At 41.4% G+C, this 21,238-nt stretch overlaps 4 protein-coding genes across 4 annotated transcripts; all 4 read left to right on the top strand.

Annotated features, from left to right (window-relative positions):
- Nucleotides 1-761: 761 nt before the first annotated feature.
- Nucleotides 762-1,131, top strand: PG994_003373 (uncharacterized protein; the record flags this gene model as incomplete). The annotated part of the gene is made up of 2 exons (XM_066854782.1): nt 762-981; nt 1,028-1,131. 2 exons carry the CDS (start codon nt 762-764, stop codon nt 1,129-1,131), a joined length of 324 nt encoding a protein of 107 aa, XP_066719060.1.
- A 1,976-nt stretch (nt 1,132-3,107) lies between these two features.
- PG994_003374 (uncharacterized protein) lies at nt 3,108-4,048 on the top strand (the record flags this gene model as incomplete). The annotated part of the gene is made up of 2 exons (XM_066854783.1): nt 3,108-3,365; nt 3,413-4,048. 2 exons carry the CDS (start codon nt 3,108-3,110, stop codon nt 4,046-4,048), a joined length of 894 nt encoding a protein of 297 aa, XP_066719061.1.
- A 389-nt stretch (nt 4,049-4,437) lies between these two features.
- On the top strand, nt 4,438-6,036 carry PG994_003375 (uncharacterized protein; the record flags this gene model as incomplete). Its single annotated transcript, XM_066854784.1, has 4 exons — nt 4,438-4,824; nt 4,872-5,333; nt 5,379-5,489; nt 5,536-6,036. The coding sequence occupies 4 exons, from the start codon at nt 4,438-4,440 to the stop codon at nt 6,034-6,036; spliced, it is 1,461 nt and encodes a 486-aa protein (XP_066719062.1).
- A 4,101-nt stretch (nt 6,037-10,137) lies between these two features.
- Nucleotides 10,138-12,129, top strand: PG994_003376 (ankyrin; the record flags this gene model as incomplete). Its single annotated transcript, XM_066854785.1, has 4 exons — nt 10,138-10,330; nt 10,707-10,847; nt 10,922-11,348; nt 11,553-12,129. The coding sequence occupies 4 exons, from the start codon at nt 10,138-10,140 to the stop codon at nt 12,127-12,129; spliced, it is 1,338 nt and encodes a 445-aa protein (XP_066719063.1).
- Between the last annotated feature and the right edge of the window lie 9,109 nt (nt 12,130-21,238).

The following is a 21,238-nucleotide window of genomic DNA, read 5'->3' on the forward strand; positions in this document are numbered from 1 at the left end:
ACCTACACGCTATTTCCAGGCTTCCTCCCACTGCTGTCTACGTTAGCAATGTGGACCCATTACATAACGAGGTTCTCTATTTATGGATACTGCTTAGGGCCAAGACTTCATATATAGGGCGGTGCAAGGAGTGTCCCACGGTTTTGATGCTATAGTACCAGAGGAGGAAACCTCGAGAAAGTCAAGGCGTGGCAATTAGTGTGAATGAAGGAGAGGTTCGAGATACCTAGCCGTGGCTGATGATTGGAGGAGGTTAATTGAGCGATCTAAGCGCGACAGTTTCATCATCTAAGAGTGGTCAGGCTTTACCTGTCAGGTGTATCACTTATGATAATCGAGTGCCTACATACATACGAAGCCCTGGCTTTCAAGTACCATCACTAAATATAGAAGTGTAGGAGCCAGAATCTGATTCGGTACATTGTAACCTTCTTTAAATATACTAGCGACCTTGTCCTGACCAATCGCACTGAGCCCGTTCCCTGTGTGATCTAGCATCCCACCCCGGTTCTACGTTCTGTCTAATGGCGACTGAACCGTTCGTCTCACCGCATACGAGATTACACAACAGCCTTGCCAAGAGAAGAAGCACATTCTTGATATCTCTCGGAGACGCCGTAACAGATACTTAAGTCGAGATGAGACTCTGACTACTGGTGCAATTCACTATATAAGACAGCCGTATATCAACACCAGTGCAACAACAATTCCTTATTCACCCAAGGTTTTTTATCGCTCATAGATATTGCATTTTCTTCACCATGCCAGCCCAAGAAACCCGAGATCAGCTACTCAAACAGATGGCCGAGATCGAGGCCAAGGCAGCCGAGTTGCGAGCCGCGCTAGCACTATTGCCTGAACATTTGTACCCAAAGCTCCAGGATGCGTTTCGGCAGCTGGGCTACCATCTTGCCCCAGCGAAGTGGAAGGAAATAGCTGCCAAGCACGAACACTTTGGTCGTGATTTCGTAGAAAGCCTCGGTAAGTAGAAACTACCAACTCAGGGACATCACTGACTGTATCACAGAAGCCGCAGAGCATCCATCGCAGGAGGAGACCACGAAGTACCTTGACCTCGTGGACAGTTCACTTGACCAAAACCCAGACAGCTGGCTCAAGATTCCTGCCTAGGAAAGGCTGCATACTTCGTGGTCAACTATGTTTAAAGATTTTATGACATGGCTTAGCGGTGAATGAAGCGTTCTACAAGCGCTTTGTCAAACTCAGCAAACGGGTGAAATGCGGCCTTTTCGAATGACACTGTTGACGGCAGAGAGATACATCGATGCAGCTCCTTATTGTGGTTGCTCGTAGGATAGTAATTCACAGATACATCATACGCCACAGTGCTAGTTCCTCGTGCACTGAAAGGCTTGGGATTTCCACGTTGCTTCTCCTACTGCTTACTCCAGCCGCAACCGCCGCCAAGCTGAGCGGTGCTTGGCAGCTGTGCCCGCAAGACCTTTGAACCAGGGACGATAGTTACATTGTTTAGGGATGGATAACGATAAAGATTGGTATATATGTAGGTGTCCCTCATTCAGGAATTCCGATCCTTCGTCTCTCCTCTTTCTTCATTATGTTAAGATCTCTCAGTTTCGTATTCCATTACTAAACAGCAACCATGAGTGATCATCACCAAAACCCTCCTAGCCAAGAGTTTCTCTTGCAAGAAGCATCTCGCACCGGAGATGTCAGTCTTGAGCACCCATCATCCTACACTCTAGAGATAGAAATCCGCTGACACAAAATCAAACTTGGTAAACAGAGTACAGCAGCTATACGCCGGCAAATGGAGATGGCCCGATCCGGCATGAAGCTAGAACTCGCACCATCGAATAAGAAATCAGCGTTAAAGAAATCATCCCAAAGCGGGAAGGAATAGAGGTTTGGGACTTTGCCCATAGCTGAGTACTTTCGCACACTTCCAAATGGGGCGATCAAGGGGTACAGGGTTGGACAAAGCGGAGGAGTCGATATGATAGTACGCTGAAGGTGCTCCAACAGTCTGGTAGTCAAAAATGTGTTTGTCTATGCACAGTCCCACTCTTTCATGCAATGCTGCTTTTATGTTATAAAATGTAAAGAGGACTTGGTATCCATTCTTATACTGCATTCCGTTGCATACACCCAGCGCATATACCGTCTCTAATCTTGATGAGCGGGCGTGAAGGGGGAGTATGATAAAAGATGCAGCTGCTCATCCAATTTTCTTCTCCAAACTTTCCCTCCACATCAAGCACGACCCAAACACATTTACTACCAATCTTCACCGGATCAAGCTATTGTTGTACAGACACTTACAGCTTACTGGGGCATCTCCCACTTCCCATTACAGTCTTGCTGCTCGTACCGTATTTCACTTCGCCGTCTCAAATTACACGGAATCATGGCTCAGCTGTCGAGCCAGAAAGCTGCATCACCGACCCATCGGCCGAGGCCGGTCACTCAAGCTGGCGGGTCTGCTTTTACCCTGTTGGTAAAGTAGTGTCGCTCGAAGAGACATTTGGGCGCCAGCCTGGCGTCCATTTTATGGCATTTACATCTGACTTTATGTTCTGCCGCTTGGCTGTAACGCCTGAAGGAGCAGCGAATCTCCGTAAAGAGCCTGTTTAAATCAAATGGGAGTATCATGATGCGGAAGTAGCGAGGCCGCTTCAACTGGTCACCAACATTCAGGGCGGAATCGAGGCAAAGAAAAGGGCACTAGAGAGCTTCCGAAGCAATGCAATTAGGGGAATTGAGAAGCATGGCAGGCAGTTATTGCCCTTCTACCAAAGCCAGGAACAGTTTAAAGTGGTCCAGCTTCAAGTCGAGGGCCGCGTCTTGGTCAATGATATCCAAGTAAGTCACACCCTGGCCAAGAGGTTGACCAAATGGCTGATACTTAGTAGAGATCATCTCATAAAGTACAGCAACTATTCGTCCAGCTCTTGATCCAGATTTGCTTGTATCTGGAAAACGCAACTGACTACGTTCGCACAATTACGGCCGGCCATGTCATTGCAAGTTGCCAAAGTGTATTCAGGACCAGCCTTGGCATCCGCAACGAAGCAGAGGAAAAAGCCAAGCTGCTCCAGTTGGCCTTACTTCGTCGTGTCTTCGAGATGGCTGAAGGCCGGCAAAATGAGCCCCTGTCTTGGATATCCCCTCTACCACGGGACCACAAGGCTACCACAAGCCTTCAGTTGCTGGGTTCTTTTGCCGGTATTCCCGAGTCTCCCGTCCGCGAATCCTTTGAATTGGGGACAATGCTTCCAGTGCTGTCCAGCTGCGTAGCGTTCCAGGGCGAGTTTCCGACAGAAGGAGCCCTAGAGTTACGGGCGAAAGACCTACAGGAAAAAGTGCTGAGCCTGCCGCCACTTGTGAGGAATCCCCGACGTCGGTTTGAACTCTGACTTACCTGACCCAGAATCTACCAACAGCCATCATGATGGATCTGTCCTACTTGGACACCCTTGACTTTCGCGCCTTCAAGATTGAGGTTCAATTGAGCGTTCCATCACTGGCTGGTCATGTCCGCGGTACCGACATATTCGTCTGCTGGCTATCTGGTTTTGCCCCATCGCTCAGCTTCCTTATATATGCAAGGTCGCCCGAAGGGCGCGCACGACTCCTTCAACCCCAACTAGAATATCTTCGTGGGAAAATCGATACAGGGAGGCTTGCCATCTCCTTACTCATTGTACACTGGTACTTTCACCTAACCGGGACTGGCCTGTGTAATGGGGCAGACACATCGACGGATGAGGATTCCCTCATAACGTTTCATTCACTGATCCATGGTGAAGCAGCCCTCAACGCTCAATGGGTCCTTAAGAAGCAGCTCCGTGCTTTGGAACATGTGCTCTGGAGACAAGAAGATGTGTTTCCTGGCCTGTCTGGGTTTGTTCGCAAATACGGCACGTGGGGTGACATGATGGAAGATGATGTAAGCCCAGTTCTAGCACAGTTTTGGGAGCTTACCCTTCAGGATCAAACAGCTCGAGTGGCTTTTCACAAGGTCCTGATTCATTCTGTTCCGCTCAGCTCTCGGCTTGCTATTTAGCACTTGCATTCCTGTATAAAAGCAGATATGTATGTTGGCTGCTGGGGAAGTGGATGGGCCGAGTTAGCGCGACCCACCACCACCGCATGAGTGTATGTCATTCGCTGAAATAAGAACCTCCATTACTGTCCCTGATCTTTGTGCCCCCCTGAACAATATTGGCACATGCCACTCACAGCATTCCGTATGTTGGTCCTAGATTTTGTCATGACACACCACCGATCTTCTCTTGGCAAACATGTCCTTGACACTGACGCCGAATCCCTGCACTCCGGTTACACACGGCCATGGCCTTCTGTGTGTCCGGCATTGCGTTACATAAACTCAGCTCCTTCTCTTGATCAATCCCCAGGTGTTTCGCCTCGCGCACTCGAGTCTGCCAGGCAACGATGGCGCAGTCCATTAATCAAACAGACCCTTTGCGCTTCCTCTTTTACCTCAGAGATGCAGTCCGGCAAGACGCCGATTGCCATTTGGTGGGATACACAGCTAATGGTCTGTATGCGCAGTTTGCGCTCAGAGGTCAGAAGGAGGAAGAGCTACGCCGCCGGGGGAGCTCGCCAGTCAATCCTACCGGGTTAAAGGTGGCCGAGTCAGCTCTCCGGTTCCATTCCCTTATCGAAGGGCTTGCCAATCCTCAGGCTCTCTTTCGTAGCCAAGCTGTGCATGGCATCGAATCATTTGGATCTGAGCTGGGGGATCTATATCGTGACCACTCGGAGTATGAACGCGCAAAGTGCCAGATTGAATACTCTGATCTGGCTTGCGATATCCAAGTAAGTTGCCCAAATTTGCCGATATTACTTGAACTGACCGCTATCAGGCGTCGCCAGCAGACACGCAACGGGTCTTTCTCCAACTGTTGATTCAGGTTGCTTCATGGTGTGGTCGTCCACGGTATACCGCCCAATACCAATTCCAACCTCCAAGCTTTGTGCACTTTTGTTACAATGTTGCCAGGAAGGTTCAGCAGTCGGCAAATGTACATCATGAAGGATTGCTGTTCCACGGAGTCTTTCTTTTCCGCAAGCTTCTCGAACTCGCCAGTGGCCGGCATGATAAGAAGGCGCAAATGTGGTTTTACCCTGACGCGACACCGACCGAAAGTCTTCACTTGATCGCGGAAGTGTTACCATTCGATGGTGAACCTACCTTTGGATATCAATCGGATGGAGAATTCCTTTCCCGGTTCGAAGTATTCCAAAATGTCGTGATTTCCCCAGAGCTATTGGAAGACCGTGCTATAAAAGTACGCCATAATCTTCCCATTAACCTTCCAACGGTAGTAAGTACATTATCACAGACTTTGAGCATTGCTAATTAGCGATAGAAACTACCAAAAGAAATCTTGGTCCATCTGTCGCACCGCCAAATCACGCAGTTCGAAGCGTACATGCACGAAACGAAGCGTATTCCATGCTTTGCGGGCTCACAGTCTGTCGTGAGGATGTTTTACTGCTGGAGATCCGGCCTTACTGCATCTCCAGATCACCCGCTTCGCGAAGTCAGATAAAGGGCGTGAACATTTGTTTTACAAACAAAGACAAGCGATCTGCGATGGGAGAGGGGTAGCAAGCCTGATATTCTCCTTACTGAACATGCACTGGTACTTCACACTAATCGAAGAAGTTGGCTTAGAAATAGAGGGCGGCGTGGACGAAGACAGCATCTGTAAGGACTTTTACTTCCTCATGCTGGACAGGACTATCCCGCATCCTCAGTTGGTGCTTTCCCATAGCCTATTCGCATTGCTGGATGTGATTGCCGATAAGGTGGAGGAGCAACCTGGCTTGCACCAATACTTGCGCACAAGCGGTTCTTGGTATTCAGTGGGGGAGGGCATTGCGTTTCCCTCCGCGCTTCGCAGCATTGTGGCAGATCTGTATTCGGGGATGGAGATCACAACAGCCTATGAAAGGGCTATGGACATAAATTCAGTTGGCTCTGGTCAAGCGACGGCGGAGGATCAAGTCTTGACCGCGCTGTGATCTAAATTTGCTCATGATTTGCTTTTTATTGTATGTATCTAGTTTCAGTATAGACCATTGCAACCACAGAGACTTTCTCGTACGTTGGAGATGCACTTGAGATGTTGGTAGGCCTAGCGTAATTAGTGACGTAACCGCCCCCTTGTCATCTTACCGTGTCCCTGGTTGTGCACACAGTCCCACTTCGAATCTCACAGGTACCCGTTCTCATAGCGTCCGGGTTGTGGATGCACCCCACGCCTGGTCCCGACTGGTTCAGGCCGCACTAGTGTCGATTCTCGACCACATCATCCGACACGCTCTCTCTGGGCTTCCTCCCACCGCCGCCTACGTGGGTAACATGGACCCATTACATGACGAGGTCTCGGCGACGCTCTATTGGCCCGCAACCGGAAGCATTGTCGTGTCGCAAATCCAGGTATCACCCTGCAGGAATCCCATCGATTCTTACCCCCCTCTATATATGCCACTACGTTCCTCCGTTCTAGGCTTGGCATCGTGGCCTTATCTACTTATCAGAGTCCATCTGGTAACAGGCACATGCCTTCACTGGCACAAAATGGCCTGACTCACGTGCACCAGGGAACATGTCCGATTTTGGCCAGGACAGAAACGGGACTGGTAATTGCCCAATGCCCTCACTGGCTCGGACCGTCGTGGGGAACATGGGTCCCGTCCGACACCATATTGGAGGCTAAGGGTTTGAAGCGCTAGGGCATGGCGAAGACATGCTACACGTAACAGAATAGTGGGATAGAAAACGAGCATAGTTTATGCCTAGAAAGAAACAATGCCAATGACATACTACGAATCGAGCCCTGGGAGGAAATCATGAGCCAATGCAGCCTGTGCCTCCTCGTATTCCTAAAGCAACCGCTCGCTGATGGATCTCTTCGGCACCCAACAAGTTTCCTTGGCAGGGCGCTTCTTCCACTGCAGCCGATACTGTTGCTTCGCCCCTTTCCCACGCTTTCCCAGAATCTTCACGCCCCGGTGGATACCGTGGTAGTCCGCGTCGAACTTGCTCACCAATTCCTTGCTGATATCCGCTCGAGCAACCCAATCGCGAGACCCGTCTATCCACTCAAGAAGGTAGTCGGTGTGGCCCTTCGTACGCCATCGAACGATTAGGTGGTGCACCTCACCGATCTTGTCATGGTCTGCTTCTCAAGTCAGTCGTCGTTCGCATGTCATCTAGGAAGCCGAGCTAACAATACCTTCCTGATCCTGGCCAATTGGGCGAACATTTTGTAGCTTTCTTAAAAGCCCAAGCGGCTGATTCGAAACCATATTGGCAGTGGCGGCATGCTGGCAAGAATAAAGACCCTGCGTGAATTACAGTTGGTAAGTGAGCCGGCCATTTATCATCACCACTTTTAAAACCCCGTTAGAAATTGGCACTTCCTTATAGGACGCAGAGGCACGCGTCGTAAGCATGCTTAGAATAGAAGATATTGCACTGGTCGGAAGTGTTGCGGCTGAATAACTTGTCTCGACAGGCCTGTTTAAGCTAGGAGGCGACATCGTAGAGGAACTACTCCGTCTTTGGCGCTTAGGTACAGGAGATTCCTCCACCCTTTCTTCTGCCGGAGTCGTGATCTGGATTAGGCGAGTTGTCTAAGTATCTAGGTTAGAAATAAAAGTTGAGACGGCTAGGATCTCTTGCTCTCGCTCTTTGCGTTTCGGGTTAACAGCTGCAAGGTTATTCGAAACAAGTCTAATGCCATCAGGTGTTGGCCTAGGTTTTAAGGTAACAGTCGTATTATCAATGTAAAGGATAGGTGAAGATGCGGCCTCTTCAAGCGTGTTACTAGCGTGTCCGGCTGAACTAAGTGCACGTCTCGGCGGGGGAACAGGTTGGCGTGGCTTGCCAAGCGCGCCGTCTCCGGGAAGATTCGCCATACTCTGCGCCACGCACTCTCGCGCCTTTCGCCGTTCTGCAGCCGCCTTTATCCAGGGCTGACCGTCCAATTTTTCTCTCAAGGTCTTCGAACGCCCAGGCTCCAAAGCGGCAGTCGATTTGACAAGCGCGGGAGATGATTGTGCGGTCGCTGGTCGCTGTACATCGGAAGCCACTGGATGAACTGCCATGGTGGAGGGGGTGCCAATGAAAGAGATCTGTTCTGAGCCGACCGGCTGACCAATGGGTCTGCTGGGTGCAAACGAGGCAGCTAGAACGCCGGGTGAAGCAGTTTGCTAACCGTTTGTAGCATTCTTAGCTACGCGTTGACGGCTGCTACTGCTGTCGAGTGATTTCGGCGAGAGACTTGGGGGTTCGTTATCATCGATCATGATTAGGTGTTCAGAGTGCGCTCCGCGTTAAGTGCTGAGTGACTTGATCGTAGGGTTGGCGTTAGGGCTTGATATGAGCTTAGCAGAGTGATTGCCAGCCATACGAGAAGCCCCGCCAGATCCCTTGCCGAGCTGGGAAGACGCGGAAAGCGGCATTATGGAAACTCGAAGATGCGGATGAGACTTTTGCTGGGAGAGAGCAGAGTGCAGGTAGGGCTGAGTTGCCGATTGAAGCATGATGCTGGCTGTTGAAGTTGGATGACGAAATCTGGCGGGATGCAAAGAGCTGGAAAGATGTTCTGGTTGATTTCCGACATCAATAACGCTTGGAGTCGCCAGGCATTATATATGCGAAAACTTGACCCAGCCCTCGCAATTCCCGGAGTCATCCTCAGCGGCTGCCTTTGCTTGTCACAGAAGATCGTGAACAATGGACTGTGAGTTGACCAATTGTCGTTCGAACCATTTCTCGCATGGGAAAATAGCTTGTGACGCATATCCGAGGGAAACCTTGCCCGACCTGAAAGGCTGTGTGGCGACGAATGAGATAGCGAGGTAGCTCCTGTGGAACCTCCTGTCTCTGCTGTTCACGGATTAAGGCGAATCACTATCCGTAAATACGCGCCAGGAAACGAAAGTCCGTCTAAGGCCGGCTGAGTGGCCGCAGGGAGGCCACAAGGAGGCCGCGATACCAAGCACAGCCCCCTCACCCCTCCACAACACCTAGAAGTGGTTGGTTGAGACCAGGTTGGAACCATGCTTCAGCCAAGCTGGAGATTAATGCGCTGACGTGGCACGATGACATTTCGGCGAAGCGAGCGGAACATTAGAACCAATGTGGAAAATATGGCCGCGCTGTTGACGTGGCACAATTAGCGCACCTAATTCCTCGTGGATAATTGGGCAAGACAAGAACGGAATGCTTTTCACCCGGAATGAAGGCTGCATGTCTGGCCACAGTGGTGACGCGGCCTTTCCGACAGTTCCGGCACCATAGGTGGGGATAAAGCAGAACATGCCATATTACCGAGGGGAAAAATGTTGCCTAGAAGGAGGACAGTCCTTGATAATAAGTAAGATGTGAGCATCAGCAAGTCTCGTTAATAACTGGGCCTTTGACAAAAGTCGGAATAAAGTAACGGGCTAGAGACCGTCATTGTAGACGAGACTTTAAAAGGCGTGGTGTTTTGATAAAAGTCGCGAGTAGTAATGGATCGCTACGTATAAAGCATAGGTAGGGTTAAGATAGGTAAAAAAGAGGCCTCCATAGCTATAACTTAAGCGTAATCGATTATACGAATAATTATATAAGAAAGAAAAAAGAGAAGTCAAGAATACATAGAGGGGACTTCGCAAGAGCACAGTCTTATATACGTATGTGGGTGGCACTGACAGGGGGCACGGCCGCGCGATGCCTAATCGGGAAGGGGGGCTAAACCCGGGAGGTGCGACAGCGCTTTCTCGACTACAGCTGGGGCGGTGGCCCTCTGTACGTGCCAAAGGACCAAACTCTTAGCTTTCAGTTCTGCACCGCGGCGCTGAGACTGATTCGCTCAAGATTTCCAGGCACATATTGCTCTGAAATTACCTTGCCCTCATGCAGTTCCTTTACTGCGCCAACATGGAGAGCATACCCTCGGGTGTCCAGACTTTAAAGGAGTTCCTGTCATTCAAAGAATCGACTTCCGAACATGAAACTCTCAATAGCAAGTTGGAAGGAGATGCAGTTCTGAGCTCTATCCACTTTGCGGCGAGATGTGGCGAATTTGAGCCAATAAATGCTTGGCGCACATCAAAGCTCCGATGACGATGGCAAGTCCGTGGCAGAATCTTTTCGTGCCAATCTTCACACCCTTTGAATACGATAACCGTACGTACAAACCCAACGAGATACTTGCCTGCAAGCTCGAGGTTCCACTTTGGAGAGAACACTGTGCACAAACTCTACTTCAAGCCGGTTACCGACCAAACACTGCTGCCGGTTTAACCGCCGTCGCCGCAGGTTCAGTAGTAGAGGTTTAACAGCTTATGTCCTGGGGATTTAACCTTTGACGTAGATACCCATGGTCCGAAACAGCCCTACAACTTGCTGTTAAGAATTAGCAGGAGGACATGGTGCGCTTCCTATTTGAGATTACCTGGGGTCTTTGTTAATGCTTGCCCGCCCTGGACATTCTTCGACGGTGATTAAGCATTTGACTGTTCCAGTCCGATTTTAATAGATATACCGTTTAGTGATAGAAGAACAGCCCTTCAGCATGCGGTTCAGGGTGGACATCTAGAAACGGTTGACTTATTACTTACTTATAAGGCTGATGTTAACGGACCACCAGCGTTTTTTCGTGGTGCTACTGCTCTTCAGTTAACAGCCATTTAAGGATCCATCGGTCTTACAAACAAGCTTATCGACCTTGGTGCTAACGTTAATGGCGCCAGAGCACAACATGGTGGTAGAACTGCTCTCGAGGGCGCTTCGGAGCATGGTCGGCTAGATACAGTAGCGCTCCTTCTCGAAAAAGGTTGTTGTATACATGGTGAAGGCAGGGAACTATATATCCGGGCTGTGGCATTTTCTGGGGGACCAATCATCTAGCAATAGCTTCACTTCTCGAAACTCAAGGAAAGTGGACGGGTGACAATGAACGAAACCTTGCAGCATTTGTTGAAGCAGAGGATGCAGCAGTGGATCGCGATCACAGGGAGGATTGGGAACCACACCCGGGCTGTCATGGTGAGTGCTGTTCTGACTGTAGAAGTGTGGATGAGAATATGGACGAGCCGCAATGCTGGGACACAGGGTCGGAAGAAACTGGATCGGAAGTATCCGAGGAAGATCTTGGTTTGGGAGAGGTTACTCATGGGCTTATGGACAAGGAAAAGGAAAGTCGGCCCTGCAACGGAGATCCAGCTACCGATACATCGGAACAGGCTGCTCGGCATAACACTGAAGATCCTACGGAGGGTGTATTCGTCGAGGATTTAAGCACGACAGACCAGATTCCTGACTGGAGCGATTGGGTGTATGATGACGATTGGAGTTTTCCAGATCACTTCCTATCATAATCTAGGTAGAGGGGGACGCCCCCGCGTCGAATATTCCCTTTAATTTCAAATACCTCTCTTCCCTATGAGTCACCTTCGCACTGCCGCGGGAGGTCACCTCTGTAATAGAGAAAGTAACGTGAGACCCGAAGAACGAAACCAAATAAATAACACCGCCCCAGCGAAATCCAATGGGAACCACATTCCGAATCAGATCGAATTCATCTTGATGACATGAGTAAAGGTAAAGCTGAGTTCACCCAGCAGATCTGGCAGGAGCTCCGCCGCATTACGCGTCTCAGTAAAAAGCACGCTGCCAACATCGCGATAGTCGCGGCCATTATCGGTGCGCTCCAGGATCATTTCGAAGCCGTCCGGGCCGCGGTTTTGGTTGTCCGAGCCCTCGTTGCGCCACGCGGTGACAAACTGGGTGCGCAGTCCGTTCAGTATGCCCTGCAGCACGTCCAGTCCCGCGTTGGGGTCCGTCATCCTCAGGTTGAGCAGCATCGTGTACGAGGGCTGCAGGAGCTGCGCCTGGATGCCCGCCGCGTTGGTGAGGCCGCCGCCTATCATGCGCGACTGCACCTGCTGCACCAGATCCTGCGAGACGATGTTCATTTGCCCCGCGTGTTCCGAGCGCCTCCGAGCGGCCCACCCATGTCGTGCGCAGCTGGAAGCCGTTGCCGATGTCGCGCGTGTCGCCGATCGCTTGCGCCGCGATGTTGGGGACTGGACCGGTCGGCTCTGTCACCGATGTAGTGTTGGTCTCGTTTCAGTCCACTATGTCGGCTGGACCATCTAGCGCTCTGGCCTTGAATTCGTCATGGGACTGCATACTGCACTTAGCCCCTTAACCTGGCGCCGGGCAAACACACAGCTCAATTCACCCTTCCGCCGCGCATCCCCTACGTCAATACTAGTAACCCAGTGTACGGTTTCATTGCTTGAAGAAGTTGAAGTTCGTAATCCCCCTCAGTGAGGCGGGATTGTGCCTTTATTAACTTGTGGCCCCTAATTATTCGGCTTTAACCTTCCCATGTCCTATGAGGGAAACACGCGGAAGTGGAAAACAAGAGTGCTCAGGCCTTATATCTGCGCAATTATACTCTAAGCTAAAGCACCCCTCCACGGACCACCCCTTTACAGACTACCGCGTTTCGCTTTATAAACGCGTTAGACCTTTAGATAATAATATGGATTTTTTTTATTACCTTTACTTTTTAATTATATATATTATTATTATTTTATTCGTTTTTTTTTTTATTTCTTTATATTGTTATTTAATACTTAAAGACGCGCGTAAGCTGCGATACGTAACGTAAAGCTTAAACTAAGTGTTTACGAAGCCGTTCGTAAATGAGATACCGACCGATCTTACGTTATGCGGCGCCTAGCCGGTATACCGACGTAATAAAAATTGAATAAAAACCGGCAGGTATTATTATTATTTTTTAAAACTTAATTAATAAATTAAACTATTAATTAAGCTAAATTAAGCTTCGTATTAATATTTATTAAGTTTAAATATATAGCTTAACGGATATTAAACGCTTTCGAAACGTTTTATACGCTAAGGTAATATTAATATACTCGATTTTTGATTAAAAACGAGTTCGTTAAAACTATTAAGTCTAAAATAATTAATTATAACCGCGTTAATAAAATAACTGTCGTTAATATTAACGTTTTTTCGATAAACTTAATACCTCGGAGCTAGTTAATATCCTTTTTAAACGCTTTTATAATACCGACGAAATAAGTATCGGCTAAGGCGTTAACGGTAACCACTAGGTGGTTACTAAAGCTATTAATTATTTAGCCTTTAAAAAAGACGTCGAAAAAGGGGAATAAATCACTACCCTAGAGTGTGTAAGCTATAATGGGGTAGCCCTCCCGCCGCTAGTTATTTTTAAAGGGGCCGACGTCTAAAGCTAGTAGTTTCTAGACCAAGATGGCCATCTTTAGGATAACTGGCGGTTTAAAGCATTACCTACAGGGTGGACTAATAATTTTATAGTATTAGATTAGATTTAGAATATTTTTATTCTTTATATTCCGTCTCGTTATAATAATAAATAGGTTATTTTAATTTATAACGGCTATAATTTACATATAAATAAAGATTTTTTATAGCTTTATTTTATTAATAAAATATAGCTCGTTTTTTATAAGCTATATTATAATTATATCGTATAGGTTTTAAATATAAGGGTTTTCGGGTTATTAAAAAAAATTAAGGATCCTTTTAAAAGCATACCTAAATGTAACGAACGCTATCCGGGGTCTAAAGGGAAACCTGGTAAGATATACCGAAGGGTTTATATTAGTAGTATGAGAGAGTATCTAAACGTGCGACAGAAGTCCGCTTTTATTAATATAATATATAATAATTATAGGAATAAAAAGGTAATTAAGGTGCGTTTAATTTAAAAATATGTATAATAAAGTTATTAAAACTATTTATTTTATTAATAAATTAAATTAATATTTAAATTAATTATTAAAATAAAAAATATTTATATAAAATATAAAAAGGAACGTTCGTAATTATATATTTAATCCTTTTTTTATTAATCTCTTTAAATTACTTATTAATTTATAATAATCCCGTAATTAATTTATAATAATCCCGTAGTTAGTTCACGGTAATTTATTTTTTAAATTATAGTAATCTATTTTAACGGGCTTACTCGGGACGCCGCGGTCCCGTAACGCCCGTTCTTAGCCTTCGTAGGTATTTTGTTCGTCCTATAGTTTTTATCGAGGTAACGTTATATTAAGCGGTCGATCGCGAAGTATAAATAAATTTATATTAATATAATTAGCGGTTCGGTCGATATTAGTAGTATCGTAGCTTGGTCAGGGTATTATAGTTCCGTACTAATAATTTATAGGTCTAGGCCGTATAATTAGGCTAGGTTATAATACTATCCTCCTTTTCTTAATTATTTTATTTTTAAAGCGCCAGGTTTTATAAGTACCCTTATTTTCCCTATTTCGTTAAGTTTTAATAAATTCTTTTCTTTTTACTTTTTATTATAATATATACTTATTATATTATTTAATCGTATTAAAAAATCTCGATTAAAAAAAACTATTACGCGTTTAGTTTTTATTATTAATATAGAATTTATAAACGATTTAATCGGTATATTTTATACTCGCTATTTTCATTAAAATATAGCTTATCGTATAAACGAGCGGTTGTCTCGTTATATAAAATATATTCGGGTTAATCGTTCTTACGATAATATTTTTATCGTATCGGCTTTAATACGGCTAGCTATTTAATAAAAAAAACTAAAGTCGGAAAAGGTAGACATAAAAGAGGCTCTATTCTTATTATAAACTTAACTATTTATTACTCTAGGCCGGCTAGCCCGTCTTCGTCGGATAAAAAAGGTTATGGCGGAGAAGCGCTCGGAAACGTTTCGTTGGGGGATATAAGAACTAAACGAGGAGGACGGTGTTTCTCTCTTAATTATTAATTAAAAGAATTTCGTTTTAAGCGATTTACGTTCCTTAAGTATCTCTAAGAACGTTAATTAATCGTTCCTTAATCTAGGCGACTTTCTAAAGCCCGGCCCGTTAGTTCTTATCGAAAGAGCTCCTCCTTAAACTCCTAAAGTTCCTTAACGGCGTTCTTTAAATATTTCTTAAATTTTTAAGTATTATTTTTTAATAAGTAAATTTTTTATTAAACGAGGTATTTTTACTCTCGGCCGATCTTTTTTTTATTAATAATTTTTTCGATTTCGTATTCGTACTAATCTATTTCGACTTTTAATTAAGTATCGAGTATTACGTATATTAAAACTAGTTCGAATAAAGAAATATAAAATATTAAGTATATCCTTATAATTTTAAATAATAATAAGCGATAATTAATTTTTAAAATAATTTTTACGATTTTAAATAGTCCGATTTTTTTAAAGTTTAGTTTATCGCTAAATCGTTTAGTTTTAATATTTCGCCGTAAAAAATAAACCTTTTTTCCCTCTTTAAAGATTAATCCCTTTAACTTTACTTAGTCGGCGTATTTCTTTATTTTTTTTTAAAAAAAGGCGAGGTTTTATTATAGCGCGGTTTAAAAAAATTTTAGTTTTTTAATTTAAATAGTCGTAACTAGTATTAATTCTCTTTTTAGGGGTTTTTTAACGATCTCGAGATCGTACTCGTAGTTCGTTCGAAATAGCGATATATATATCGCCTCGTTATTTACGCTATTATAAATATATTATATTATTAGTAATAACGGTACCTAATTATTTTATTCGTAATTAATATAATATCGTAAATATTATTTTAAAATTTAGTTTATACGTTCGGTCTAGCTATTTATTTAAGGATAATAAGCCGTAAATAGTTTATATTTAATACTGAGTTACGTTATAAGCGACTTTTAAAACTTAATAATAAATAGTTTATTTCGATCCGAAATAATCGTTTTTAATAGCCCGTATTAATTAACGATAATACGGAGGAACGTATAAATAAGGTCGCTAATATTACTTAATTCTATATAAGGGAGGAAGTAGGCGTACTTTATAAATTTATCGGTAATTATTAAAATATTGTCGTATTTAGCCTTAATTAGTAATTTTTTAAAGGTTAATAGCTTAACTATAAAGTTTAGCGTAATAGTTTTTTAAGCTTTATCCGGCGGTAAAACCGATTATAGTTCCCCGTAAGGTTTATATTTAATAGCCTTAGCTTTATTATATAGGTCGTATTCGCTAATTATTTTAATTATAAAGGGTTTTAGGTTCTTATAATCGAATTATTTAATAATTCGTTTTTAAGTTTTAAAAATCTTTTAATATTTATATATAAGGTGTTTATAGAATTCCTTAATAAATTCCTCGCGGAAGGGGTCCGGGATATGGATCTTACCGCGGTAATATATAATCCCTTTTTGGTATTAAGTCCGTTTCTTGCCTTATCGGCGAAGTTCAGGGTCTTAAAGGCGTATCCCTTAAACTTGGTGACCTATTCGTCGTGGTACTGGACTTGGTTAATAGCGTTTAGCTGTCGAGACGATACTAAGTTGCCGTCTTAGTCTTATATGAGGATGGTGCGCGTCTCGGGTAGCACTTCCTCTTAGTGGTCCGGTCGTCGGCTTAAAGCGTCGGCCCTTCCATTCTCGCTACCTCTTCTATAAATAATAACGAAGTTAAATTTTAATAAGAATTCGAACCATTATATTTATCGTTTATTTAGTTTTTTTATAATAATAAACGTAATAAAGTTCTTATAATTAATATAAACCTTTATAAAGTTTTTCGTTTTATTAAAATAATATCTTTATTTTTTAAAAGCTTTAATAATAGTTATTAATTCTTTATTATAAATTTAATAATTAAGTTCTAGCTTATTTAGTTTTTTCAAAAAGAATATTATAAGGTGCGACTTTTTATTATCGTCGCATTAATTTAACTAACCGCCGACCGTATAGTTTAATACGTCGGTTTCGATTTTAAACGGTTTTACGGGGTTTATTACGCGAAATACCGGTTCGTTAGAAATTCGCTCTTTAATTACTTAAAAAGCTATTTCTTCCTTATTAATTTATCGAAATAATTCGTCCTTTTTTATTAAGTTTATTAGGGGTGTCGTTAATTTATTAAATTTAGGGATAAAGATCCGGTAATAGTTAGCTAATTTTAAAAAAAATCTAACTTCCGTAGCGTTTATAGGCGTGGGTTATTCCTTAACTATTACGATTTTCGAAGGTTCTATCCGAATCTTACCGGGGAATACCACGTATTCTATAAAGGTAACCGATATTTTATAAAACTTGCTCTTCTCTAAGTTAATTAATAGTTTAGCGTCCTATAGTTCTTAAAATACTAGCTTTACGTACTCTTTATATTATTCTTTATTTTTAGAGTAAATAAGGATATCGTCGAGGTAAATTACGATAAACTTATTAAAGTATTTTTATAAAATATGGTTAATTATTAATTAAAAGCTAGCCGGGGCGTTTATTAAACCAAACGGTATTACTTAATATTCGAAATATTCGTATTTAGTTTAAAACACGGTTTTTTATTTTTTTTTTTTAATATAGATTAAGTTATATATATTAAATAGGTTAAGTATTATAAAGATTTTAACGTATAATAATTTATCCCGTAGGTCGCTAATTAAAGGTAAAGGGTACCGGTTTTTAATGGTTATTTCGTTAAGTTTTTAATAATCGATATATACGCTACTTAGGTTTCCTATCCTTGCTTTTTTTAAATATAAAAAGGATAAGGAATCCTATTAGCGATATTAAGGTTTATATAACTCCTTTCTCGAGGTTTTCTGTAATATATTCCTTTAAAATTATTTCGTGCTTTTAATTAAGTTTATATATAGGTATAAACGGGGGTTCTTTCTCGTTCTTAAAGGGTATCTCATAATCTTACCGTGTATAAAGCGGTAAGCCTGTTTTTAATTTCTTATTAAAAAGAGTTTCGAATTACTGGTATTTTTTTAATATAATTATCGTAACGTTCGGCTTAAGTTCTTTAATAATAATATATATTTTAAATATTTTAAGTTTATTAAGGGGTCGCTCTTTAAACCGCTACTTATTAATTAAACCTTTTTTTAATATATTTTATTAAAATTAGCCTGTTTTTTAATTAATTTTAAAATTATTTACCCGTAATTAGGGTATTTTTAAAATTATATCGTATCTTGCGACGTCCGTGATATTATACGAGATTTGTTCGTAACGTCTTCCGATATTAATTAGAAAGTTTGCGATTTCCTTTTATATTTCTCTATTTTCGTAGGTTATAAGTCCTTTATTAACGGTTTTAAATCGGTATAAAGCGTTTTTTTTTTACTATTTTAATTTTAGGCGGTTAATAATTCGCGGTAAGATATAATTTTTTTACGTTTCGTTATCGAGTAACGCTTTAATATAAACTCTTTTTACGCTTATTATTAAAATAATATGTTTATAAATTTTTTATTTATTCGTTATTTAATATAAGGACCTCTTTTAGTCCGCTTAGTATTATCCTTTTATATTCGGCGGCGTTCGTTTCCTGATCGATATTTTTTTAAATAGGTAATAAATTCCTGCGACTGATTGTTTTGTCGTCGTTATTATTCCCCTTTTTCTCTATGGGGAGCTTCTTGATACGCCGGCGGAGGTGTTTCTATATCCCTCCCCGTATATAGTGCTATCCCTAGTACTTAAGATTCGGGTTTTTCGGGTAGTTCGGAAATTTATTAAGTTCGTTAGAGTTTATAGGCGCTTTATAGGTCCCTAATTATGGCAAAGGGGTTTTTTTATTAGGCGTGCGCTTATACGTTTTAAAAATATAGAATACTTTTTTTTAAACGTTTATAAGCTCGCGATTTTTTTCTAGGCGTATTCGAGGTATTAATCCTTAAAATACTTTTTTTAGTTTCGTTTTTTTAAATAATATTTTCGTAGCTATTTTAAATCTTTTTATATTAATAAATATACGTATCGTTTGTTAGGGATTAACGTTTTAACTTTCTTAATTATATAATCGGGGTATAGGTTTATAATAGCTCGTTTATTTATTTATTAAAGAAATTATTTATTTTTAAGTTTTTTTATAAAATATTTTATATAAGCGTTATATACGTATAAGATTTATGAAAACGTGAAGTATATTTTACTCGTAAAGGGGATTTGGGGGTTATCGTTTATTGCGTAGTTGCCGCGAACTTTTTAAGCGAATCCTACCGTGATAAGTATTTAGCGTAGGTATTTTAAATCGGGGTAAGGGACGCTTAAAATAGTTAGCTATTTGTTGTTCCTAAAGTTTTTAAACTTGGTAATCTCGTTTACGAGTTCTTTTATTAATATACTGATTAATTATTCGTAATTAACGGGTTATTTTTTTTAATTAATAGTTTTATTATTATTATTAGAGTTATCGAGGGCGAGATTATAAGTTAGGGCGAAATCTTTGCTTATTATAACGACGCTCCGTTTAGGGCTCCTCTTCGTTTTTAAAGCTTTAAGAAATTATCCGGTTCTTTCTTTATTTATTAAGTAAAAGGTATATTTATCGTTATAGCAAGCTATTTAAAATAGGCTGCCGTGTTTAGTAATAGCGCTGCTTTTTTTAATAGCTAGTATAGGGGCGTTTTCGTTTGTTGTAGCGTTAATATGTCGTCTGTTTAAGACTTTTTGAAAGTCCTTTTTCGTAGCTCGGCATTCTCGGGGGATACCCCTTTTTCTAGTAGTTATAATAAATAATATTTTATTTTTTATTGTTTTTATTATATTTAATAGCGTTAAAATTTATCGGTTTATTATAATAATTATACGCGGTAATATTTCGGGGTTATATATTATAATAATAACGCGGTCGTCTTATATTAACCTAAATTCGATTAATTTATTATTATTATTCGCTTTACTTTTCGCGGCGTTATTCGTATATACGAGTATCGATCTTAATTATAAACTCTATATATAAAAAGGAATTATTGGGGGTATCGAGCCGGCTAAGTTTATTTTTAACGTCCTCTTTTAGTTTTTAATAATACATTATAATTTTAATAGCTTCGGTATAATTTAGTCGAGCTATAATACGCCGGAACTTAGCGGTATAGGAGGCGGCTAACCTTTTTTATTTAAGAGTTTTAAGCTCTCTTTCTACTTATTATTTTTCGTCGGGGTTTTAAAAAAGTAATTTAAGGGCGTCCTCGAAGCTATCGTAACTTTTAAAAATACGTTATACCTCTGTGCGGTATAGTTCGATTTATTAGTCGTTTTTTACGAGTTCGTTAAGGTAAGGTTTAAATTAAGCGAGTATTTTACTTTTAAAAAACGAGGCGGCGTAAATAACTTATTAAGTAGGGTTTTCGAACATTCCTTTATAAAACTATTAATAAGCTTTAATTTAAACGAGGAACTTTCGGAAGTTTCCGTTTATTTCGTCGAATAGCGTAAGTAAACTAATCTTTATTCCTTTTTTTAAGGCGACAGGGGTTTAGATAATATTAGCGGCGGTTCGGAGGAGACGCACCTTTTCGCGTAGTTTATCGATATCGGGTGTTTATCCTAGGTTTTCCTTTATTAAGAGGGTGTTACGTTCTTTCTCGAGCTTGGCGTAATAGTACTAATAGTTAGCGCTTTTTTATTTAAGTTTTTTAATTTGCTTAGTTAACGCCTAGCGGGTAGGGCCGTCGCCGCTATCGTTATTATCTATCTCTATGGCGGGGTCTCGTTAAGGGGTGCTTGCGGTAGTAATAGAGGCCTTCCCGTAGCGAGGGGTATTATTAAGTCTAGGTATAAATATAGTTTTTATAAGTGTTATTATTTAAGGGTTTAAGTAATAACTCGTAAAAATAAGAGTAATTAAAATATAACGAACGTTATTTAAGGTTTAAAAAAGAAACTTAATAAGATATATCGAAGGGTTTATATTAATAATATAAAAGAGTATTTAAACGTGTAATAAAAGTCGGCTTTTATTAATATAATATATAATAGTTATAAAAATAAAAAGGTAATTAAAATACGTTTAATTTAAAAATATTTATAATAAAGTTATTAAAATTATTTATTATATTAATAAATTAAATTAATATTTAAATTAATTATTAAAATAAAAAATATTTATATAAAATATAAAAAGAAACGTTTATAATTATATATTTAATCCTTTTTTTATTAATTTTTTTAAATTACTTATTAGTTTATAGTGATCCCGTAGTTAGCTTACGGTAATCCCGTGGTTAGCTCACGGTGATCCATTTTTTAGATTACGGTAATCTATTCTAGCGAGCTTACTCGGGACGCCGCGGTCCCGTAACGTCCGTCCTTAACCTTTATAAATACTTCGTTCGTCCTATAGTTTTTACCGAAATAACGTCGTATTAG

This window comes from Apiospora phragmitis, assembly GCF_038363925.1.
Source record: "Apiospora phragmitis strain CBS 135458 chromosome Unknown utg000004l:1.0-3135199.0:1.0-3139288.0, whole genome shotgun sequence".
NCBI lineage: Eukaryota > Fungi > Ascomycota > Sordariomycetes > Amphisphaeriales > Apiosporaceae > Apiospora > Apiospora phragmitis.